Source organism: Convolutriloba macropyga, chromosome 9 (assembly GCF_964194025.1).
Source record: "Convolutriloba macropyga chromosome 9, txConMacr16.3, whole genome shotgun sequence".
Classification (NCBI taxonomy): Eukaryota; Metazoa; Xenacoelomorpha; order Acoela; family Convolutidae; genus Convolutriloba; species Convolutriloba macropyga.
In genome coordinates, this window is record NC_134476.1 from 5,553,149 (window position 1) to 5,579,846 (window position 26,698).

The window sequence follows — 26,698 nt, forward strand, 5'->3', positions numbered from 1 at the left end:
CTTTTTAAAGGAAACTTCAATAAAAGCGCTGAAAATTCAGAAATTATTGACTTTTTTAAGGACATCCCGCGAAGAAACAGAATTGTCGATTATTGCAACCCGTAAGCAGCTGAGAAGGACGCAGTCTAAACTAGTTGATGCAGGTCAGCTGGCATCCGACTTGAAGAGACAACTAGCCACAGTTCACAAGACTATTGACTCACTTAGACAAGCTGCCGGAGACTGTGATAGGAAGGTCTGTTACTTTTTAATTGCTCTTGAACGAAGTTCATAGCAATTATTGTTACTTGTGTCTTTTTTAGCAAATTTTTGCTTGACAATTTTGCGCGTTTATTCTAGAACATTCTGTTACTTCTCAAGTGTCTTTTTCACGCTTTCGTTCTTCATTTTTGAGTGATCTCTATTGCTCTCACTCCGAAGTAAAGCTTGTTGCTGATATAAATTGGTTGCAACACATCCGGGGGGGGGGGGGGTGAAGGTTTTTTGCACCCATAAAGAAAAATTGATCTAGGCTACAGCCCCTGAATTAACAGCTACAGCCTCGCCTGTCGTTGCAACAGCAATTCTTCCGACATTTGTCGGTTTATATTTTAATAAAAAATGTAAGCTCAAATTTTTATAACCATACCAAAATTTTGGTAAAACATTTGGATTTTAATCACTTTATAAACATTTTGTCCCTAAATTACTTAGAAAGAAATAATTTTCAAATAGCAATTAGTCATTAATTGCTCCCAAACGAACTGTAGCAATTATATTAGTCATGTGGTCCTTTTTAATGCGACCCCCCCCCCCCCCCCCCCCCCCTCAGTCAGCCCCCCCGCCCCCTCTGTCAACTCACCGAACCCTCCACCGAACCCTCTCACCGAACCCTCCACCTCACCGAAACCCAATACCCCGTCCACCCTCGTCCAACCTGGCGATTTGGAACCCCCTGTCGTCCAGATCTCCCACAATCCTATCCACTCCCCCATTGCTTAACCGCCCCCCAGCATCCCTAAGCCCCAGCTGGCTACTACCGAAGCGTTCTTGATTTGAGTTTTGGCCGTGTTTCTGTTCATCAAAATCAGTTTACAGTTGCCACAAAACTGATGCATTTTGTTTGAGCTAACATCAATTATACTCAAATGATGTACATAATCAGAAAATAGTTCAACTAAATCAAGTAGTCATTTTCTGTGTTTTTATAGAGCCGTCGGCTGCTTAAACAGCTATTATTTATGTTCAATATGCTCAGATATGTTTAATTGCTCCCGAAAAAAATTTGAAGCAATTACTGTTAACATGTCTTTTATGCAAAGTTTTTTTTTGCTTGATGGTTTTCTCGAACATTCTTTCGATTTCAGTCCCCGAGTGACTTTTTCACGCTTGACTTTTTGATTTTTTAGTGATTGAAATACGCGCATTCTTTGCTGAAATAAAATTGATGGTGAGCGAAGACTACATAGCCTGTGTAGTGTAGTGGATAAAGCCTGTGACGCTCATGCGAGCGATCGAGGGTGCGCACCCCCCCCCCCCCCCCCTAGTTAGTTGTTTTGCACCTTAAAGGTTTCTTTCGGCTATGCGCATTCTCAACGGCTATTGTTAAGGCTCCCTTCCTCTTTATTGGCATTTTCACGCCGGTGAGAAGTCCAATCAGAATGGCGATTTTAATCACTCTGGATTAGTAAAGGAAATGAAAAAGCAAGTAGGATTGCAGCGTGATTTTCAATTTATCCTTAAATTGGAAAGAATTTGGTAAAAAATTTTTTCCAATTTTTCTGATCTTTTCCAATCCCCGGGGTTCAACGGCGGATTGTTTCCGGCTGTGTTTTATTACTAATTTCTGAAAGACTAATGTCTATTTATTGTTAATGTTGAATTTTTTGCCTTCCAATTCGGGACGAATCCATCATTATAGCAACTTCAATGAAGCTGCGGACTGAATGAAAATAGTTTCAGCTGTTTAATTTCAACTTTTTAAATATTTCAATCAAAACGGGATGAAACAAACGGATGGCAGTAGGGTCGACGGGGATGTCTCTCGGCACTCTGCCTGATATGTTTATTTTATTTGTTGATGATAAAGTTGAAGGCCACCATGTCCGGCTCCTTTTAGCAAACTTATTGGAAGCATCACATGGAAAAAAACCGTTGTAACGTAAAGGCACATCAAGATTTTTTCGGATAACTTAAAATTTAGATCAAACACAATTATTACATTGTGCATCAAAGTTGCACGGAACAACTATTTGAGTTGTTAGGTAGTAGTAGTTGCCTGTCATAACCTGCCTGAGTGGGACGAAAAATGAATAAAATATCTTATTTTCAGAATTATTTGCTATTATTTTTTGCTATCCGGAAAATCAGTAAATTAGTTTTTAGTACAAATGTTTGCGTTCTATGGATATTACGATCAGTATGTAGCTTATTTATTGCGAAGGCTGGTCAAAGTAAGCTGAATTTTAGCTGTAAAATAGATAAAACAAGCATATTTTTAAATTGAAGCAAGATGTCTCAAAAATAACTTTTACAACCTTGCAGCTTGCTTTGTATGTCAGAAATGTAATTTTAAATCTCTAATTGTTTAATTTTGCGTGCTGCAGTTGTTTTCATTGGCTTCGAAATGAAATTTAGATTTTTTCAACACCTTACGCGAAATACGTTTAAGGTCAAAACGCGAAATGAAAAGTCAATGTATGAACCAATAAAGCACGAGCGCTAAGACTTGATCTTTAGAGACTTAGACCTCAATTTCGCTGTTTAAGAAAATCAACAATAAAGTTAGGCTCTATCACTAATTTTGAAAGTTGATGAAGCAAGAAGTCATTATTTCATACTTTTTCAAGCGTTCCAATTTTTTTCAATATTTCACGTTTCATATCACACTAGAGTTTGAACTTAATCAGTTTTTCGCGCACTTTTCACACTTGTCTCGAAGAGTTCAACCTTACAAAATGGTATAAAATGAGCAATCAACTAAGCAAACTCCTTGGAAACAATTCTTGGAAGCCTTTAGGCATGTTTCTTAGAAAATTTTATTGGAAGCCCAATTTTTTCTCATGAGACAAAGTATACACTTTTCAAAGATAATTAAAAGGGATAATTGAAAACAAGAAACAATCACAAAATATAACTTCGGCAAAAGGACTTTTTTAAGGTCTATAATTGAGTCCATGTAAAGAACTATTTTTATAAATTGCTCATTTTTCTAAAAACCATAAAGAGTGACAATGAGAGCGACACAACAGAGCCGGCTGACGACCTCTGCGATCCATTCGCTCCTACAATAATATCAAGGAATTCAGAAAAAAACCAACTATTATTTGGGTTGAACGATTATTCAATTGTTGGATTGATTCGCTGCACGAGAATTGCAATGTTACTATAAATTTTAACTGAATTCTCGCTTTGAGTTTTGAACAGCCAAATTGGGGTCTAAATAAGTTAGAGTATAGTTCTGGGAAGCCTTCGGCAATTCTAGCTCAGCCTCGGGCGCAAGCGCCCTCGGCCTTGAACTCTAATTACCTTAGGCTTCCAAGAACTATACTCTAACATATACTGAGTGCATTAAATTATTAAACTTCATTAGAGTATGCTGCTACTCGCTGTTACGATTAAGCTTTTTATCCTCTAATTAAGAAGCTAAATTTTACAAATTTAACGTCAAAACACTTAGATTCACAAATTCTTCATGTAGGTTCTGGAAATGTTCATCTATATCTCCTAAAAACAATCACCCCCATTAAAAATTTGTAACCTCAACCTGCTAATCATAATTCATCAACTTTTTTAGGGTAAGTCGATTGTCAAGGAGAAACCCAGCTCAACTTATCCCCCCCCCCAAAAAAAAACAACAGTGGTGCCTCTAATTTTATTTGTTAGCCTTTAAAAATTCAATTCAAAATGACGCCTTGGGCTGAGCTGAGGCTTACCAATACTAGGCTCGAATATAGAGCACCTTACCCGCGTTTGAGCGTGAATTCTTACGTTGTCAGTTGGTTATGTTTACTTTTATCTTCAGTTGTTGGAGTTGGAGCAGAAAGACAAGGCCATGATTGCGTTCGAAAAACAACTGCTACAGAAGATGACGACGGCCGAGTTAACTGATAAGGGCTCTGGGAGTGAAATCAGTACAGTCTCAGAAAGTAATGCTACCAATGCAACATCTTCAAGACAAGATTCAGTTACGAGAACTAGAATCAGAAGAGTACCTGTGCCTAATAAAATTAATAATAACAGTGGATTTGTAGTGACTAATGAAATGAAAGTAGAACAAAATAATAATAATAGCACAGCTGATGGTGGTGATAATAAAATTGAGCAAGAAAAACCGCCGACTCCGGTTCGTTTGATGGCGCGAAAAACAGTTCCTGGATCTTCTGGAAAACGAAAACGGAATTCGTCATCGACTAGTTGCAAATTGGTAAAAACCGTATCTGATAGTACCAAAAGTGAACCTGCGAAAATGCATGATAGTGGTCTATTACAACCGCCGAATGATAAAAATGGCTTTGTGCCCAAACCAAATGACACTATGCGTGGGAAAATTGACAGTAGGGAACATAATCTAAGCAGTCACTCCTCGGAATCACAAACTGCGAAACTACTAATGAACGGAGTTAATACATCATCGACTGTTCGGACCTCTGTTTCAAATTCTGATCAGAAAAATCTTGATTCAAAAATTTCCGAACTCGTTGACAAAGTTGAATTTGTTAAGACAAATAAAAAGCAACCAGACGCAGAAATCGAACAGCACCCGAAGACATCAACTGCTGCAGCAGTTGTAAAAAGTAGACCAAATATAAAAGATGCCAAGTCGAGTTTAGCAGCCGAATTAGAAGCTACTAATCAGAAATTAGCAGTCATGAGATCCGCAGTTATAGCATCTGGTCAGAATGTCCCACATAGATGGAAAACGGACAGGCCTAAATGGCACAGTTTATCACGTGTCTCAAGGCCAATTATTACACGTAGCTACGTACCACCCAATTTGCAACCATCCAAAAGCGACCTGCAAAAGAACAACTTGGTCATATCTAACGAGTCAATTAATAGTTATAACAGTAATAATAATAATGGCTTTAATGCTGGTAGTAGTAACACAAGCAGTACCGTTGACCTTACTGGGTTCAAAATTGCAAACAAACTCCAAATTTCACCCGGTCGGAGACCCTTAACTAGAAGCAGAAGCTCCAATGTGATCCTAGCCAGTGCAGTTCTGGACCAAAATGTCAATTATGGAAGCAAAGCTGCGTCGCCATTCAAGCATTTACAGAGCAACCCCGCAGCTACGTTGGCGGCTATTCGAATCAAGTTTGCAGAAATGGTGTCCAGCGGTAGTTTAGGAGGTCATTGTAGTGAACAGCAATTTTTGACTCCAAAAGACAACAACGTTAGTAATCACTGGTTTCATTTTTCAATCGGAGTCTGCAATGGAGAACTGTTGAATAAAGAGTTGACGTTGACTTTGATAAACTGTTTTCTAACCAGTTTTTTTTTTACAATTCAAAGAACTTGATTTTTTAATGGGCGCTGTCTTCATACCTGTTCACACAATTTCAAAATTTTTGAAGTTAAATTGAATTAGTGATTTTGGTCACGCCGAAACAGGAAGTGGAGCGAAAAAACTTTTTAGCCGTGTTTGCATCCATTTGCCAAATTTTTTATTGTAACTTGGTTTTTTGTAGAAGTAAATTTTTTATCGGCCGCATGAAAGTCATAACAGAAAGTCAGAAGTCAACTGTAAGTCAGCTGCATAGAATTTTCACAAATACATACACCTTTGAAATTTTTCTTCCTGAAGACAACTTATTAGTTTTTTTTTGCACTAATCAGAAGACATTCATTAATCACAACTTATATCTTAGCTGGAATCAACTATTCGGCACTCTTATCTGGGACTTCTTTTAGTATTCTTCATCTGGTGAGACCAATCCAATTTTTTCCAAATTAACAATTGTTTCACTTTCAGGTCTTGTTTTTTTTCACCGTTTTTTTTCCGAATGAGTCACTAGTGTATTATAACCAAGCCCAGTGTATCCAGCGACAAAATGGAAGCGGCTGTTCTAGCGAAATGGAACAAAGATAAACTCATTCAAGAAATTCTAAAACTAAGAGAGAACAAAAGGTCATCACTCGATACTAGTAACTTGCAACAGGATGAAATAACAGAACTAAAAAAAGACTTAGAAAAAAACAAGCAATCAAATAGAGAACTCCAAACAGCTCTAGAGAACAGCAAATCCCTGTATGACCAAGCAATGTCAGAATTTGTCTTTTTGAGAGGAAAAAATGAGAAAATGTTGACAAAAATTATTGATGGCAACAAAGACAAAGAAACTAAACAAGTTAATGCCAACAAAAGACAGTTTTTTCCGAAGTTTGTACCACGATTTACTAACTATCTTGTCATATCAGACAGCACGTATAAATTTGTTAAACAGGGTGATATAAGTAATGAAACTGCAATACACTCTTACCCTTCGGCAACCATGCGTGATGTTAATAACATTATGGACTCTTATTCGGCTGGAACAAAACCTGAAAGCCCTGTTTTGCATTTGGGACACAATGCAATTGACCAAGGTACTGCTGGAAAAAGGGCAGCTGAGCAAATGGGTGACTTAGTCAGTAAGAGGAGTTTAACTAACTTCAAGCCCCATAAGGTTGCTATATGCCAAATTCCACAATTAAAAAATGGATTATACGGACGGGACTCGAACAACAAAGAAATTGATGCTTATAACCAAGAAATCAACAGCCTTGCTGACCAAATTAGAGGCGAATTCCAGTGGTCCAATGTATACGTCCTAAATTATGGTCTTGAGGCAAACGATATCAGACAAGATGGTGTGCACCCAAACATGTATGGAATTCAAAAAATAGTTAAAACTTTGCGGAAACATATGAAAAATATTGGCTACAACTGTTCATCAAACGGTATATCGTTGAGACAAAAGCGTCCTAAACAGCAAAATGCAAATTATTTGGCATTCAATAGGGGATAGAATAACTTCAATTATCCCAATTAGTTCTAATACATTTGGGTGACTTATTTCTTAGTTCTTTAATGGAAACGTTGAATGTTTCTTTTGAAGAAAACATCCTATTTTAATGATAGGTTTTGTTTGTAAAGGGGGAAGTTGCGTTTTTCAAAAGGCACTCAAATCATACAAAGAAACAAAAATTTAATTTTAGTCAGATTCAAATAATTTGTTTTCACTAGGGTTCGGTTTCATCAATATTACGTATTTATTATCCGTCATATCAATTATTCTGCAAAAAAGTGGAGATATTGAAACAAACCCTGGCCCAGCTCAAATAGAAAAATTGAAAACAATAGACCAGTACTGCAAAGAAAAGAACAGAACAGACGATGATCTCAAGTTCTGGTACATGAATTGTAGAAGCCTAAATAATAAATACGAAAAGTTATCAAATTTTTTGACAACTCTCGACGAGTCGTCTCTCCTAGCTGTTACCGAAACATGGATTAAAGAGAAAAATACTATTCCAGATTCTTTTCTATGCAGTATTCATCAATTTATTCACCAGCCGAGATCATCATCAACTGAATTTGAAAGAGGGGGAGGTGTAGGCATATGGATACCCAAGCAGTTTTCAATCAAAATAAGAATTAACTTGAACACCATCAACCGGAGTTTTTTTGAATCACTATGGATAGAAGTAACTGAGCCTCTGAAAGAAAAACTGCTCATAAATGTCGCGTATTGTTCAAACGTAAACCTTTCAAAATTCTTCCTTGATGAAATGACATCAGGAATTTCAAATGTTTATTCCAGCACTGACAATCTAATTTTGTTTGGAGATTACAACATAAATATACTTAAAGAAACTGGGAAACAATTACTAAACAACTTTATTGCAGATAACGGGCCTGAACACAAAAAAGCATCATGGACGAATGGAGAAAAATTTCCTTTAATCGACCACTGCTTTATTTCTAAAAATCAAATATTCGAAGCAGATATAATAGAGTCAATACTTGAAAATGATCATTTCACTATTGTATTTCAATCATCATTGAAATTAGAATGGGAGCAGCAAAAGACGGAATAATCAATGCGAGATAAAAGGAGATACACAAGAAGTAAGCTTAACCGTGATATTGCATTGCAAGACTGGTCACTAATGTACAAAAACATTGGAGCAAATGAAGTTTTTCATAAATTTATTGAAATTTTCCAAAACGTATTATATATTCACGCACCTTTGGAAAAATATAGAAGTGAAAACAAAAAAGGTGCACAAAAAATGGCTATCAAAAGAACTGCGTAGTCTCATTAATGAAAAGCATCGTGTGTACAATGAATGGAAAAAAGATCCTAATCAAAAGCTCTTTAACAGTTACAAAGTACTTAAAAACAATGTTAATAGAAAATTACGTAAAGCTTCTAACGATTATACAAAACAATTTTTCGAGAATCTTGCAACTTCAAAAGAACAATGGAAATTTATCAAGAACAAAATTAACTCAAATAAACAGACAGAAAAAATGCCAAAGCTTAAAGAGGGCCATAACGTAAAATAATTAACAAAAATCAATTTGGTTTCCAAAAACAAAAGTGTCTTAATACAATAATTGCACTGACAGAGAAAATTAATCATTATGTTGAAGAAAGAAATATAGTCTTAACAATCTTTTTGGATTTAGCGAAAGCTTTTAACTCAATATCCCTGGACATTTTCATTCAAAAAATTGAAAAATATGGTTTTGGAGAAAACGCAAGAGTCTTATTGAATTAGTTTCTAAATAACAGGAAACAGTGTGTCAGAAACGGACTAGTTGAATCCGACTGGACAATTATTAATCATGGCGTTCCACAAGTTACTGTACTAGGACCACTAGTATTCATACTTTATGTAAATGACTTCGGAGAGGAAATAGGGAAAAATTCGAATGTTTTACAATTTGCAGATGATACAGCAATTTTGTCATGAAAAAAATGACTAGTCTTTAAAAGCAAAGGCTAAAAAGATATTGATGGAAACTGAACAATATATGAAACAAAACAAGTTAACTCTAAATTAAGGGAAAACAGAAATAATGGTTTTCAAAAATGAAAAGTTACCAACTGTCAATTGCGTTGAATTTAAATGTCATTCATTGAAACCAATAGATGAATGCGGATACCTAGGTGTTATTCTTGACAAAGATCTGACCTACCAAAAACAACTTAATAATGTGATCAGTAAAATTGCTTTAGCTATCAGATCAATTTATTTGGTACGCAATCAAATACCTTTAAAGGCTCGAATAAATCTCTTTAGATCACTTGTTTTATCGCATTTAGAATTTAGTGCAATATTTTTTCAAAATTTGCCGTCCTACTCAATTGACAGAATAAACAAACAAATTAGATGGGCATAAAAGATTGCTTTTTTCGAACAAAATATGACAGTGCTCATAAACTACTTCTTGAAAATGAAATACTTCCCGCAGAAATTCAAATAGCAAAAACTTTCTTAAATAGACTTTTCGATATTGTCCAAGAAACAGACAGAAAAAATGCCAAAGCTTAAAGAGGGCCATAACGTAAAATCGGATGAAAAAGCATTGCTAACTGTTTGAATAGTTGTTTTGCCCGTCTTGGACTTTGCAAGGGCGAAATAATTGCTCCTAAGTTGCCTTCTTTTAATTTTAAGGGAAATGAATTCAATTTCAGGCAGGTAACCAGAAGAGAACTATACAAAATTATCAACAAACTACCAACACAAAAATCAGCTGGACCAGGGTATATACCATCCTGGGCACTGAAAGATTGTAAGTTGTCCATTGGAACCCATTTACAGTTTGCTATTAATGAGTGTATAAACGCAAACACATTCCCTGAAATTTTAAATGAAGCCTATGTCACTCCCATCTATAAGAAAGGCGACAGGCATAACCCTGAAAACTGTCGACCAATTTCGGGCACTCCAACATTAGCAAAAATTTTTGAAAGACTTCTCTTGGAGCAAATGTCGGAACTTTTAGATATGAATAAAATAATTAACAAAAATCAATTTGGTTACCAAAAACAAAAGTCGTGTCTTAATACAATAATTGCACTGACAGAGAAAATAAATCATTATGTTGAAGAAAGAAATATAGTCTTAACAATCTTTTTGGATTTAGCGAAAGCTTTTAACTCAATATCCTTGGACATTTTCATTCAAAAAATTGAAAAATATGGTTTTGGAGAAAACGCAAGAGTCTTATTGAATTCGTTTCTAAATAACAGGAAACAGTGTGTCAGAAACGGACTAGTTGAATCCGACTGGACAATTATTAATCATGGCGTTCCACAAGGTACTGTACTAGGACCACTAGTATTCATACTTTATGTAAATGACTTCGGAGAGGAAATAGGGAAAAATTCGAATTTTTTACAATTTGCAGATGGCACAGCAATTTTATGTCATGAAAAAAATGAACAGTCTTTAAAAGCAAAGGCTAAAAAGATATTGATGGAAACTGAACAATATATGAAACAAAACAAGTTAACTCTAAATGAAGGGAAAACAGAAATAATGGTTTTCAAAAATGAAAAGTTACCAACTGTCAATTGCGTTGAATTTAAAAGTCATTCATTGAAACCAATAGATGAATGCAGATACATAGGTGCTATTCTTGACAAAGATCTGACCTACCAAAAACAACTTAATAATGTGATCAGTAAAATGGCTTTAGCTATCAGATCAATTTATTTGGTACGCAATCAAATACCTTCAAAGGCTCGAATAAATCTCTTTAGATCACTTGTTTTATCGCATTTAGAACTTAGTGCAATATTTTTTCAAAGTTTGCCGTCCTACTCAATTGACAGAATAAACAAACAAATTAGATGGGCATAAAAGTTTGCTTTCTTCAATACTTCCCGCAGAAATTCAAATAGCAAAAACTTCATTAAATAGACTTTTCGATATTTTCCAAGAATCAAACATACAAGACCAAAGAAAGTTCAGAATAATCGGAGACGTTGAAATTAAAGTTAATAATCGTACAATTGCTTTTTCTCTCACAAAAAAATGTAAACCAAAATGGTGTCAAAATTCAATTGTAAGAAACTTTGTTCGGAAATTGAATAAACTTCCAAGAGCTCTAAGAAAGGAAAAATCAAAGAAAAATTGTAAAAAAGAATTAAAGGAAGAGATGCAAAAAATACACGAACGAGTTCCAATGGACAAAAAAAAAATTGAAGGCTTTAAGAGTTTTTTTTTAAAATAGTTCACGAGAACTAGAAACTGAACCTTAGTTTTTTATTGTTATTATGTTTAGTTATTCAAGGGGAAGATGTAGTTTGTTTGATTTATAATATTACAACATGTAACTTTAACCCTTGGGGTTATTCGAATTTACATGTTTGAGATTTAAAAAACCTATGGAACCATCTGAAATTGATGCCACAATGTTTCTGAGAGCGTTTCAAGTGCATAATTAGCCCATAATTCTCTATTTTTGTCAATTCTTGGTTTTTTAAATTAATTTCTTCATTTTTGGCTCTTTGAGCGACTTTTTTTCAAACCAAATAAGTAAAAATGTCAACGTCTTTTTCATAACTCCTGATTTGGATGACTATTTTTGACATGAGAAGTTCTTGTTTTAAAAGAATGTACACACACTAATCCAATTTTGGCAGTTTTTGTCCAAGTTTTCTTAGTTTTTTGTTTGTACTTTGAGTTTATTTACCATAAGAATTGTTTTAGTGTACCTTTATTTTTGGTTTCACTTTTTTGGTAATTGAATTGTTTTTAGCGATAACTCTTTAAAATTCAGTGACAATGATCACCATATTTTGAACATTTTTTCAAATTGTTTTGCTGTTTCGCAATTGAGTTGTTTTCAGTTTCTCAGACAGGAAGATGGCTATGTAATTTTTTTTAAAACTTCGATTGCTTAGTACCAAAAAATCAATGTTTTCGTTTCAGTTCTTTATTTTGATTTTCAATTAGATTTTCCAATTTAGTTTATTGATTTCTCTGAAATTGCGAATTAATGTTTTTTTTATTTTTTGCAATGCATATATTCTCCTTATACTAGCATGCTTTTTTTACATTCTCCTAAGACGTATATTTATTAAATTGAAATTATCAATTTGACCCAATGATTTTTGTCTTTCCTTTGATTTTTTGTTTTTGCAATTGATTTTTTAAAACAAAACGTCACTGGGGTTTTGCTAGCTTCACTGTTACAACATCTGACCAACACTAATTTTTTGTGAATATTCTTAGGACTTGGTTTTGGTAACATACGAGTTTTTGCGTTTGAATATTGTTCTGTCTTTTATGATTAATTTTGATTTGATTAATTTTTTGGTCATTGTTTAGTTTTATCGAGATCTTGGTGATTTAAAGCGACTGCCTATGTTTATGGAGCTCAGAGCAAAACTGGAATTGGAGCGAAGAAACTTTGTCCGTGTTTGCGTCCATTTGCCAATTTTTTTATTGTAACTTGGCTTCTTGTAGAAATAAATTCGTATCGATGCCGCATGAATATGGAACCATCTGAAATTGATGCCACAATGTTTCTGAGAGCTTAATAATGCGTTTCAGCTGCATAATTGGCCCATATTTTTCTATTTTTGTCAATTCTTGGCTTTTTAAGTAAATTTCTTCCGTTTTAGATCTTCGAGCGGACTTTTTTCAGACCAATTTAGTAAATTTATCAATGTCTTTTTCATAACTCCTGAATTGGATGCCTGTTTTTGACGTGAGGAGTTCTTGTTTTAAAAGATTGTACACCTACTAATCAGATTTTGGCAGTTTTTGTCCAAGTTTTCTTAGTTTTTTGTTTGTACTTTGAGTTTATTTACCATAAGAATTGTTTTAGTGCACCTTTATTTTTGGTTTCACTTTTTTGGTAATTGAATTGTTTTTAGCGATAACTCTTTAAAATTCAGTGACAATGATCACCATATTTTGAACATTTTTTCAAATTGATTTACTGTTTCGCAATTGAGCTGTTTTCAGTTTCTGAGACAGGAAAATGGCTATGTAATTTTTTTAAAACTTCGATTGCTTAGTACCAGAAAATTAATGTTTTCACTTCAGTTTTTTATTTTGATTTTCAATTAGATTTTCCAATTTAGTTTATTGATTTCTCTGAAATTGCGAATTAATGTTTTTTTTATCTTTTGCAATCTTATATTCTTTTTATGCTAGCTTGCTTTTTTTATTCTCCTAAGACGTATATTTTTATTCGCCCTGCTTTTATTAAATTGAAATTATCGATTTGACCCAATGATTTTTCTTTCCTTTGATTTTTTTTGTTTTTGCAATTGATTTTTTAAAACTTAATATGGCACTGAGGTTTTGCTAGCTTCACTGTTACAACTTCTGACCGACACTAATTTTTTCTGAATATTCTTAGGACTTGGTTTTGGTAACATACGAGTTTTTGCGTTTGAATATTGTTCTGTCTTTTATGATTTTGATTTGATTAATTTTTTGGTCATCGTTTAGTTTTATGGAGATCTTGGTGATTTAAAGCGACTGCTTATGTTTATGGAGCGCAGAGCGAAACTGGAATTGGAGCGAAGAAACTTTGTCCGTGTTTGCGTCCATTTGCCAATTTTTTTATTGTAACTTGGCTTCTTGTAGAAATAAATTCGTATCGATGCCGCATGAATATGGAACCATCTGAAATTGATGCCACAATGTTTCTGAGAGCTTAATAATGCGTTTCAAGTGCATAATTGGCCCATATTTCTCTATTTTTGTCAATTCTTGGCTTCTTAAATTAATTTCATTTTTGGCTCTTTGAGCCGACTTTGTTCAAACCAAATAAGTAAATATGTCAACGTCTTTTTCTTAACTCCTGAATTGGATGACTGTTTTTGACATGAGAAGTTCTTGTTTTAAAAGATTGTACACATACTAATCCGATTTTGGCAGTTTTTGTCCAAGTTTTCTAAGTTTTGTTGTTTGTACTTTGAGTTTATTTACCATAAGAATTGTTTTGGTACACCTTTGTTTTTGGTTTCAATTTTTTGCTAATTGAATTATTTTTGGCGATAACTCTTTAAAATTCAGTGACAATGCGCACCATATTTTAAACATTTTCAAATTGTTTTACTGTTTTGCAATTGAGCTGTTTTCAGTTTCTGAGACAGGAAAAAGGCTGTGTAATTTTTTTAAAATTTCGATTGCTTTGTACCAAAAAATCAATGTTTTCACTTCAGTTTTTTTTTGATTTTCAATTAGATTTTGCAATTTAGTTTATTGATTTCTCTGAAATTGCGAATTAATGTTCTTTGTCTTTTGCAATCTTATATTCTCTTTATGCTAGCTTGCTTTTTTTTAACATTCTCCTCAGACGTATTTTTTTATTCGCCCTGCTTTTAAATTGAAATTATCGATTTGACCCAATGATTTTTGTCTTTCCTTTGATTTTTTTGTTTTTTCAATTGATTTTTTAAAACTTAATATGGCATTGAAGTTTTGCTAGCTTCACTGTTACAAGTTCTGATCAACACTATTTTTTTGTGAATATTCTTCGGACTTGGTTTTGTTAACATACGAGTTTTTTTGTTTGAATATTGTTCTGTCTCTAGTCTTTCATGATGAATGTCATTTCATTAATTTTTTTGGTCATGTTTAATTTTATCGAGTTCTTTGTGATTTAAAGCGACTACTGATGTTTTTAGTTAAAGCGACAAAGTTTATTTGGTTACCAATTGATTACTGTTTTATTTTGTAAAGTACTGTTTCGATTGAGAGAACTTACGAAAATTTTGTAACAATTTTTGGCCATTTCTTGCAGTATTTATCTTTTTCTTGCAAAATAAATTTTTGGAGCCTTATATAGCTTGACTATTACTGCTCGCGTACTCGATGTTTTCAATTTCGTACAAAAATTGTGGCTCGTTTTGAATAGGACTAATGAAATTCTTTAGCTCAGTTGGTTTTATTTTCAATTTTTGACCGATTTTTTTTTTGTTTTTAATAGTCTGTCTAGTAGTATCCAGTTGATTTGAGAGGTACCTCTTTCACAAAGACTACTCTTCGAGTCATTTTCAGAATTCTTCCGGCTATATTTTTAAGGTCTGTTCACAGCAGTGTTTTAGGTCTCGCCGAATCAGGAATGGGAGTGCAAAGGCGAGTGGTATTGCGGCGTGAAGTTTTGTGCTCTAATTTTAAAGCAGAGTGAGAAAACGGTGTTTGCAAAAAAAATTGGCTTTCCCGTTAGCGGTTTTTTGTTCACATGCGGCAGTTTCATTTTGATTTTCACTGTTTTTTCGATTTTTTGGATCGGATTTTTCTCTAAATGGTTTTCCCAATGCATTCATAGTACATTCTAGGCCTAGTTTTTGTTTGAATCATTTTTTTCTCACCAGTGGTTTTTTGTTCACATGTGGCATTTTGATTGACATTGATTTTGTTTATTTTTCTTCTGAATTTTTTCATTTGTGTTCTCAATTCACTCATTGTCCGTTCTAAGTCTAGTTTTTGCTTAGTCAATGAAAATTCTTTGAGCTGTACGTCAGGACTTGTCCTGCTATGTTTTTTTAATTGGCTTTCTTTTGATCACGTTTTTCGTTTTAAATGAGTCACGATTTTCACGTGTGCCTTCTGACATACTCCACTCACTGTTTCAACTGAATGGTTTTTAAATTCGTTCACGCATTGAATTACGCATTGTGAATACTGTCAAAGTCAAAAGATCAATATCTAAAGAGACGGGATAAACCGATAAAGCCCGGTCATTAGGTCATTTTGAAATAGGTTATCAAAGTTCATTAGTGTTTGTTAGCTGACATTGGTATTAAGCTTATTAGCTTTCAGTTTAGAAGATGATTTAAGTATAGTTTTAGAATCCAACTGAAATTAGAACACTTTTTGAGACCGAAAAAAACAACAGGGTGGGTTAATTTATCTCATATGCATCAAGATAAGATAATATTGTTCATGCTCATTTTCTAAGTTTTAAGCATCTAATTTAGACTAAGTAGTTTTTTTGTTCAGATTTCTAATGGCTCTCAAACTAAGTTCGTAGCAATTATTGTAAACGTCTTGGTCTTATTTAAGCAAATTTTTCACTTGATTTTTTTTTTGTTTTCTAGATCATTCTTTGACTTCTTAAATGATCTTTTTACGCTTTTGTTCTTCTGTTTTGAGTGATCTCTATTGCTTTCACTCAAAAGTAAAGCTTGTTTTTAAAATAAAAGGGACTGCAGCATAGCAACAAGAAGGGCCAGATAGCCGAGTGAGCAGTGCTTCTTGTGAGGTATTGGGAGGTCAGTGGTTCGAATCCAGGCTTGGTAAACAATTTTTGCCCCCATAAAGGAAAGTTTATCTAGGTGACAGCCCCTGAAATAAATTGCCTCGCCTGTCGTTCGAGAGCACTTCTTCCGACATTAGTCGGTTTATGTTTAAAAAATGAATGGGAAAAATTGAAAACTGCTATTCGCGAGAAATTTTCTGCATTTGATTTTAAGCTCTTAATTGGTTATAGTAGCCATAATGGCTCTTCGGCTTTTTTTTAATTGGCTTTCTTTTGATCACGTTTTTCGTTTTAAATGAGTCACGATTTTCACGTGTGCCTTCTGACATACTCCACTCACTGTTTCAACTGAATGGTTTTTAAATTCGTTCACGCATTGAATTACGCATTGTGAATACTGTCAAAGTCAAAAGATCAATATCTAAAGAGACGGGATAAACCGATAAAGCCCGGTCATTAGGTCATTTTGAAATAGGTTATCAAAGTTCATTAGTGTTTGTTAGCTGACATTGGTATTAAGCTTATTAGCTTTCAGTTTAGAAGCTGAATTAAGTATAGTTTTAGAATCCAACTGAATCTGCACGCCAAATTAGAACGCTTTTTGACACTGAAAAAAGATCGGTCAATTTATCTCTTCTTCTTTTTCTGTTTCCATCCCAATGTGCATCAAGGGCAGCTATTTTCTGGCAATCTGCGGCTAGGTTTTTATTCGTCAGACTATAGGCGTTAATTAAAAGTTGTGATTTCATAAAACTAAGCCTTAATTCTGTTAATTTAGTTAAACAATCTCAACTATTTTAGCTTCCCAAGGTGACTATCAAAGACGTGACTGTGAGAAACGTGGCAGAGAAGAAACTCATTGAAGTAACAGAGAAGTCAAAGCTTAATGGAAAATCAGCGGTTGGGTCATTCTCGATCAAGTCATCCATACACACGGGGGAATTTCGAAAGTTTGATCAGTGTGGTGTTGACAAGTCAATCTACGACAGTCCTCTCAAAATGTTCAAATCGTATAGGTTAGTAATCTTTTGATACCACAGGAGAGTATGATTAAATGCTCTCGAACGAAGTTTGAAGCAATCATTTTAAACGTGTGTGTCTTTTTTATGCAAAATTTTTGCTTGACCGCTTTCTTCTAGAACATTCTTTCGATTCCACTCCTCGAGTGACTTTTCACGTTTGACTTTTTGATTTTTTGAATGATTTGAATTGCGCGGATTCCGAAAATAAATCTCAAATAAAAACGATGGCGAGCGATGACCGTACATAGTCCGTGTGCGTAGTGGATAATGTCCGCGACTCTCTTTCGAAAGGCCGCGGGCGGGTCCGGACACCTTGCCAGGAATTTTTGCAGCACAAAAATTTCTCCTTTTGCGTGATCTCGATTTTTGCGTGATCTAAATTGCTCTTAATTCAACGTTTAATGTTAGTAATGGTCTAAATTAAGCTCATATGACATTGTACCCCGGTTGTAGCAGGCTAAAATTGAATCCTAGCTTCTGCAACCGACTATTGTTTGACCGCGCGAAAGTATAACATCGTAATTTTTTTGGCGCATATCTATTTGAGTATGGATTTATCTGTATTATTGATTATTGCGGTATTCTTCTCGGGTCTTTCCCATTATAGCCCCCCAGCTTAGTGGCCAGATAACCTATAGCCCCCCATCATGGTAAATATACCATAATGGGGGCTATATTTTCATGGGGGCTATAATGGGAAAGACCCTTCTTCTCTATATCTTAACTGTATTCTTACTGACGTCTGACAAAAATTTATCCCGTATTCGATGTTTAGATTCTGCCCTAACTTTCTGTTCACGTTGAGAGGCAACGAGGGCTCTTCTACCTGGTCCCACTCCATTGACCCATTCATCCCTCTCTGCCCTTTTGACCTCCACGGACAATGTGCAGACAAGCTGTGCTCGTTTCAACACACCAAGGTCTCAGCCATTTTGCATGATTTAGTAGCCTCTTCGTCAGTTCTTAATGATTTTGTAATTTTTCCTTACGACTGGTTAAAATAGATTTTCAAGAATCAAGATCTGCCTAACCGTCATGTATCGGATGTCATTTAGCAGGCTATTGATAGAATTTCATTTCCTTTTAGAGGACACCGCATTTTAGAGCTCGAAAATCAAGTGCAACTATCCGTATTATTCGTTAAAAATAGAACTAAAGCTTGACATGAAAAGGATAATAATTTGAAATTATATCGAATTTAAGCGTAGAAGCAAACTAATAATAATAATAGTAATAATTGTGGTTTCTGCGTAATCGCAGCGGAACAGCATTAGGCCTACAGTAGCCTGTTTTCAGCTGCCCTTTTTCTTATTAGTCCCCACATTTCAGACTGATCTTTTCATGAGCAGCATTGCTCTTTTTTTGGACTATAGCCACTTTTTTTGCGTCTGAAACTTTCACGTGGTACCATCATTGCAGCTACCATTTCAAAGAGTGTTTTCATTTTGTAGGACTACACTTTAACCCGAATGCAACTGGCCTGTGACTTGCTGGCCTACCTTCATATCTCGCCAGAGTCTTCAATTTTCACAGAGCAGTCACTCCAGAAGCAAGAATCGAACAAACGAGAACAGTTTGAAGACCTGCAGAACAAGTTGGAGTCCACTGCTCAGCAGATCACTAAGAATGAATTGACCAACTTGACCAGATCCCAAATTGTAAAAGACATGGTTGGATCTGTTAACAGGTAAATAAGTAGTTAAAAGAACTGACTAGAGGAACAACGGGGGGGGGGCACTTTTTGCAACGCGATATTCATACATGTAGAATAGGTCAATGATCTAAAACGAAGCAATGATTCATTACCAAAATTGTCCTCCTTGTTTTTTTTTTGGTAATAAATCAATGATGATCGTCCCCCCGTTCTTCCTCTAGTCAGTTCTTTTTACTACTTACATATATTGAAAGTGCAATTTACTTGAAAAATATTTTTGTGTTTGAAAATGTCATAGGTCTTAAGATACAGTAATACTATTGAGTGTAGTTGGATCTTTTCCATAAAGTTGTAAAAAAATCTTGGGGGGTTTTTGAAACGTATCTAAGTTTTAATTTTAATTAAGAATTCCAGTTGACATCAATTTCAAGTACAAGACATCATTAATATGCCAACTATGTTTTAGCGACAGACATTTGCTCTTTTAGGCTTGCCCTTCTGAAAGAATAGTAATAAAAATGATACAAAAATAGTTTCTTGTTAACTAAAAATTAGATAAAGCAAGATAAGACATTTTAACAACTGCGGGAATTGTCAAATTATCAACAGAACTAATACATGTAAAATTTATTTCCTAAATAAGATTATTAGAGGAGTGATTGATGAAAGACGTGGTTCATTAAATTTAAGATGTGCATCTTGGATCGCAACTACAGACCGAGAAACAAGTAAATTAGCCAAAAATAAACTGCCGAAAAAGGAAGAAGAGGGAATAAAAATGGAAGACATGCGGCCTAATTTTATTTTAGCAAAAATGCTTTTAGTCATACTTTTTTCAAGGTCAAGAATATCGTCTCGCAAACCCGGAGAACCTATCCCGGAACACCACATAATGCCTGGAAGCAGGTCATGGCGACCCCTGAATTCGAGAAAGCGGCTGCACTGTGTAACAGAGTCACCAACAGAAAGCGACCAATCAAATGGCAGTATTTCTAGTTCTACCGCAACCAGTGGGAGCAGCAAAAAAGCCAAATCTTGCTCCGATTCACAAAGTGAGCAGGAACTAAGTAATCTTGGAAGATCAAAATCGGAAGATGCCATCATCCAGAAAGCCTTAGAAAAAGCATCGGATATTGAGAAGTCTGCAAGGAACATCACAACGGCGACTTTAAATAAAAGCGATGATTTCGATTCCGACTTAGATGGATCTGTTGGACGTTATTTTGAAAATAAATTTGACCGAAAAAGCGCGAAAGAGTTGAAAAACTTGATACAGTCTGAAAGTGGAGATGTTACGGCTTGGATTGAGCTGGCTAAGTGGACTGAAAATAACCCACAGTTGAGAAATCGGGATGAAATTCAAAAGGCAAAGCTGAGTGTTTTAGCCCGGGCTTTGGAGGTTAATAAAAGCTCGGTGCAATTGTGGAATTTTTATGTGACCGAATTTGCGAAGAGTAGTTTCAATACGATAAAAAGTGTGACGGATTTATGCAATGAAGCGTTGGCATATGTAGCTTCGGATTTCATTCTGTTTCTGGTTAGTGAAAAAATTAATATTAATGAAAAAATTAGTTAAACAACAGGCAAAATGGAGGAAGTGAACGATGGATTTTTTCCATTACCCCCCCCCCTCAGCAAATTAGGCATCCGATATGTATATGTTTAAACATTATGTATGCATTAAAATTGTTTCGTATGTATAAGAGTGCATAGACATTTAGAAAATGACAACAGAGCAGAAATTTGAAACTAATACGTTGAAACATGCTTTATTGTCGATCTATTATGCCAGATCGTAGAAATAAAAATAAATAAATAACAAGGCGACTCGGTAATGTGCGATCGCACATAAGGTTCCGACCCCGCTCATCCACAATTTTGGCACGATTGTCTACCAAATGAGGAACATTGAAAACCCCAGAAATTCAAGTACTTTTTGAAAAAAAAATTGGTGTATGAACAAAAGATGGTCTCCAAAGCAAATAACTCAGTGGTGGAGTAAAAATGGTGCCTTAGATTGATGAGATGTGCAAATATTGAGAAAGCGAGTCAAGACGAACAGCAAAATCAAACAACAACAAAAATTAATTACATCAAAAACTTCATGTCCGTATTAAAAAAACAAAATTTAATAACAAAGTCAAAATGGCATAAGATAAAACTGATATTAAACAAAATAACTTGTAATTCACCAAAAAAGATATGGGAGTAGTCAATAAAAAGGCTCGGTAACAATTAGACAATAAAGAACAAAAACAGTAGAGTTGAAAAATTCGCTTATTTTTTTTAAAACAATTACTTTCAAAGTAATGAAAACCATTAGAAATGAACGAGAATATCCCCAAGGTGAACCATTACCAATGCTTCTATAGAAGGGATTGACAACTGCCGGTATTCATTTTTTATGCGGTTACAAAAAGAACACCAAATAGACAACAAACAAAAAATCAATTAATATTTGGCAGAAAACGCTTTCGAAACCGTAAAGCCATAATATAGCCCTCAAAATATGTTCGATTGCACTTTCTGCGAGCACCGATAATGTATTATGTGACCTATCGTTAATGAAGCTAGGTAACAAGCATACAAAAATGAAAAAAATGCAAAATTAAGTAGTACTTTAATTTTTTTCGAAAAAAAGTTTTCCAAAGAGATGAACGCCATTTATTACAGAATGAAATAATTAAATAGGTTCGTAATTTCTTCCCAAAGAAACCCTTGAGAATTGCAATTATCCAGAATATGTCTTACGTATACAAAAAGAACGTCAAACATTACAAAAATCAAAAATTAATTTACTTTTTCCGTGTCGAAGCCAGTAAAGTCAACGAACTCTTTAAAAATATTAGATTGTTTGACACCAATCTTTTTGAAACCTTCCTTTGCTACTTTAATGTCTTATTTGGCCTGTAATTAACGAGAGTAGATAACAAACAAACAATAAACAGAACAGAATTGCGAAGTTAAAAAATGTTTTTTTTTTTTAATTTGGAAAACAATTTTTTCTCAGAGTCTTGAAAGCCATCAGCTGTCTACTAATATCAGAATATCGGCTGATCTAATCGTCCATACAAAGTCAATGAAACCGGGTCATTGTACAGGAAATTTCGTTCGACTAAAACGACAAAGTAAAACAAACAGTTAACGAAAAAATTTCGAATAGGTTTTTCGAGAAAGTAGCGTCGAAGCCTTTAAAATCATAATCTATATCTTCAAGGATTTCAGTATTATATGCTGTGCCCTATTTTGAAAGCCAATAAAGTGATATATGAACGGTTAATAACGTGATAATGTGACAAATCTAGAAAACGTGAAAAATGGGCAAATACTTAAAAATTATAAAATAAATGTGAAATCTAGTAGTGTGAAAGCCAGACAACCATTACTTAAGGCGTAAAACCACAAAAAATAATAAATTTGATTTCAATAAGACGAAGCATTCTCTCATTGCTGACAATAAGCTACAAAATGACCAAATTCGGAGAAAAATAGAGGCAAAGTTCAATAAGTCATTATTTACTTAAAAATCAAATACTTTTAAGTCAAAAGGACCATAAGCTTTCAAGTAATCAAATAGATACGAAAATGTGGAGCTCATTGGGAAGCCAATTGGACCTATCATTAGTGAGCTTGTGTTTGAAATGTTCAGTTATTTAATTAATGTAGAAAAGATCGATTTTTTTAATTAAAATATCGACTGATTACAATCCGAATTATTTTTGGATTATACCAGTTCAAGATTGGTCCAATACTAGCCCTGCTAAGGCTGTTTGTTCATAAGGAATACTTAAGTATTCGAATGTTATAAATATTGATATTTTTTAAGTTAAAAAATCAAAAATAGAGGCTGCGTTTTTGGAATAAATTTGGCAAAAAACGGCAAAGTTTTAATTACAGAGAACTCTCAATGGAATTTGAAGTAGAAAAGGCCCCCTTTCAGTATACAAAGATTGTTTTAGTGGTGTTTGGGTCTATACTTCCTGTAAATTTAATCAAATGGACTAAAAAATCTTATTTCTTGCTGTTTTTGATAAAGTCTTAATTTTGAAATATTTAGCCAGATTTTTTGACAAAAAATTAGTGAAAATAGCGTACTATATTTTTTGTCTTTACCAATAAAAATCAACAACACTTTCTAAAAAAATTACAAATTTTAGCAAAATTGGGGAAGTTTTGGTCAAAAATTCCGGAATATGTGAATAAAATCTCACCGGAATTCATTCTTTTTTCTCAAAATTTAAACCTCGATAACTCCCTGTAAGAAACGAAAATTTAAGAAATCTTTTTAATTCCATATTCTTCGCGGGACAAGCTTTCAATGATGCCGGTCTCAACTCCGATGAATATACCGATCGGCCAAAAAAAACCCGTTTGAGTATATAGTTCCTTCCCCCTCAAGAGGGGTCGGAACAAAAAATTTAAATTAGTTACAAGCAATTGCATGAAGTTTGAGATGACACTGCGAAAATTGTCATTACTAAATCAAAGTAACTTATTGAACAATGACCTAACTAACACTCAGAGAAATGTTCGTGTAAACAGGTTTTTTTCTTTTTCATGGCTATTTACCAGTTTAAGGTTAAGCATCTTTGTTGCCCTATGGATTGAGATAGTTGGCATTTGATAAGTTCCTTTGAACACTGCCCGATTCAGTTCGTATTCAAATTGCATGAACTGCTCATTTAGAAAATGTTTCTGTACTTACTTAAACCAATCAAGAATGGCAGATAAATGAGCTATGATAACACAGATAAGTTTTTCATTCAATATCAATTTCCCTCATTTTTTTGGCATCGACTGAATATATGGGCTTCATTTCATACCATTTTTTGGCGTTAATCGGCTATGTTTTTTTGCTAATTTGACTGCCTTTCCCGAATCAAGATAGTCCTCTTCTGTATTTAGATGTTTGAAATGGAATCGAACGCGAAGAAGAAGGCAGATACGCTTTGGAAGTTGATTGAAACAACAGTCAAATCTGCGACTGAACTGAGTTCTTCTGTTGCTGTGATCCAGAGACTGATTCTCTATGTTAAAATTCGACTTGTGTCCAGTCCTGTTTTGGCGAAGACACAAATTGGGAAGATTACGGAGAGATTGATGGTGAGATAGTATCACTGTCTTACAGTACCATACTTACTATTTCTACAATTTATTTTTAATAGCCGCACAGCGATAGCTGGGGCTATTATTGCGCTTCTCTTGGCTTTTTACAATTCAAAGAATTTGAATTGTAATGGGGCGCTGTCTTTTTTTAAAGATCTGTTCACTTATTTTCATGATTTTTGAAGTCAAATTGGAGTAGTGATTTTGGTCACGCCGAAACAGGAAATGGAGCAAAAAAGCGAGTGGTTTTGCGGCGTGAATTTCTTTTGCTCTCACTTTAAAGTAGAGTGGGAAAACGGTGTTTGAACAAAAATTCGCTTTCTCGCTGGTGGTTTTTTTGTTCACATGCGGCAAGTTCACTTTGGTTTTTACTGTTTTTCAATTTTTTGGATCGGATTTTTTAAATAGTTTTCCCAATCCATTCATAGTTCATTCCAGGTCTAGTTTATGTTTAGTCAATGGAAATTCTTTGACTTGTCCTGCTATGTTTTTTTATTTTGTCGTCGCGATTTTTGTTACGACCATGTGACGTCACAACCACTTCAGATCTGCTTTTTGTTCAATCGTTCATGCAATTTTGACTTAAGTGCGTGCCTGACGTCATTTTTCGCTCTTAGTGGAGCGAGTTTTTTGGTTCATTTGCGTGATTAAATTTTTGGTCACACTTGACTTACCTCACTCTCAAAAATGACTTCCTCACTTTGAAATTGACTTTTTAATTGCTCTCAAACGAAGTTTGTAGCAATTATATTAGTCCTGTTGGTCTTTTTTAATGCGATTTTTCGCTTGACCGATTTTTCGTCCGACGCTTTTGACTTTTCGTCCTCACTCAAAAACGGGATAAACAGGTAGCGCCCAGCGGGCATTAAGTGCTCTTAGAGCCTTTCAGCTCTGTTTCACAGCTCAAACATTTTGGAGACACTCAAACGACCGCTCACCGGTCGTTTGAGAGCAATTCGCCCGACGTTAGTCGGTTATGTTATTTACTTTAATTCAAATAGATAAGGTCAATTGGGTGTGTGTCACTCTAAATGAAGGTTATTAGAGAGCAGCTAATAGAGGCAGCAAAAACTTATACAGATTTTTAATCAAAATATAACATATCAGCCTTAAATGAAAAGACGAATTTTTTTTGGTCCGTCTTTTTTACTGTTTTTTAGACTGCAGATCTCCGAAGCTAGTGCGGCTATTTTCTGGCAATCTGCCAGCTATGTTTTTCAAATTGGGGTTATATGTGCGAGGCAGGCATTTTTCAGTCAATTGTCAGCCACATATACGAGACCGGTATTTTCCACGGGTAACTAAAAGGGGTTCTTGTTTAATGTGCATTTTGGTTATTAAAACAGGTTTCTGGACCAATATTGGGCCAATTACGGGCCTTTCTTTAATTCGACAAACAAAAATTGTTTTCGCTTTACCTAGTTCACAGCTTGTTCAACATTTTTTCTCGAAATGTTTTTACTTGCTCTCAAAAGAAATTTTCAGCAATTACTACTGTCCCTCTTCCCCTCTTTAATTGCTCTCAATTAATGTTTTTTATCAATTATCTTAGTCCTGTGGTCTTTTTAATGCGTGATTTTTTGCTTGACCGATTTTTCATCTGACCCTAATATTCATTTTTTGTACTTTTCGTCCTCAAAAACGGGATAATCAGGAAAAGCGTGGGGCGCATCAAGTGGCTGAGCAGCTCTCGCCTTACTAGTTTCTAAGTATGTGATTCACTGAAACTGTTTTGAGGAGACAGTTTTATGGTGTGAAGGGCTGTTCTTAATCTTTAAAATTTGACACCCTTCAGTCACACACCCAGCCAGTCCTTACCCCGCCTCCCTCTCCACTGTCTACCTTCCTCTCCTGTCTACCTCCTCACCCCTTCCGCTCATCCTACCTCCAATGCTAGCATCCCTAAGCCCCTACAATGCTAGAATCCCTAATCCACTAAGCTAGCTACAACCGAGGCCAACCGCTGCACGATCGTTTGAGAGCAGTTCGCACGACTTTAGTCGGTTATGTTTAATGGCCGTCCTTATCTTATCAGTCTATTATTGCGTTCCTATTTTTATAATTCAAAGAATTTGGCATTGTATTGGGGCGCTGTCTTTGCACACATTGCGCTGAAATATCTGTGCACACATTTTCATTATTTTTGGAGTCAAATTGAAGTGATAAAAGTGATTTTGCGCCGTGATTTTTACAGTTTTAAAGTAAGGAAAAAACGGGAATTGAACAGAAGTTCGATTTCTCGGTGGTTTTTTGTCAATATGCGGCAATTTGATTTCGACATTTAACTGTTTTTCTTCAATTTTTATGACCTGATTTTGTAAATGGTTTTCGCAATGCATTCACAGTCCATTTTCGGTCGAGTTCTCTAATTGCTCTTGAACAAAGTTCATGGCAATTATTGTAAACCTGTTGGTCTTTTTTATGCAAATTTTTCGCTTGACCATTTTGCGCTTTCTTCTAAAACATTTTTTAATTGCTCTCAAACGAAGTTTGTAGCAATTATATTAGTCCTGTCGGTCTTTTTTTATGCGATTTTTCGCTTGACCAGTTTTTCGTCTGACGCTTTTGACTTTTCGTCCTCAAAAACGGGATAAACAAGTAGCGCCCAGCGGGCATTATGTGCTCTTAGAGCCTTTCAGGTCTGTTTCAGCTCAAACTGTCTTGGAGATTTATACTTATACTTATGGTGTGAGGGGCGGTTCTTAG

General features: G+C 34.8%; 1 protein-coding gene across 1 annotated transcript in view; it reads left to right on the top strand.

The window, feature by feature from the left end:
* Nucleotides 1-26,698, top strand: part of LOC142345946 (uncharacterized) — a 280,658-nt gene that overhangs the window by 230,309 nt on the left and 23,651 nt on the right. Inside the window, exons 11-17 of the mRNA XM_075398413.1 lie at nt 61-235; nt 4,004-5,377; nt 17,012-17,226; nt 18,008-18,152; nt 18,684-18,919; nt 19,727-20,423; nt 23,792-23,989. Coding sequence (XP_075254528.1) covers nt 61-235; nt 4,004-5,377; nt 17,012-17,226; nt 18,008-18,152; nt 18,684-18,919; nt 19,727-20,423; nt 23,792-23,989 — 3,040 coding nt within the window. The remainder of the gene's footprint in view (nt 1-60; nt 236-4,003; nt 5,378-17,011; nt 17,227-18,007; nt 18,153-18,683; nt 18,920-19,726; nt 20,424-23,791; nt 23,990-26,698) is intronic.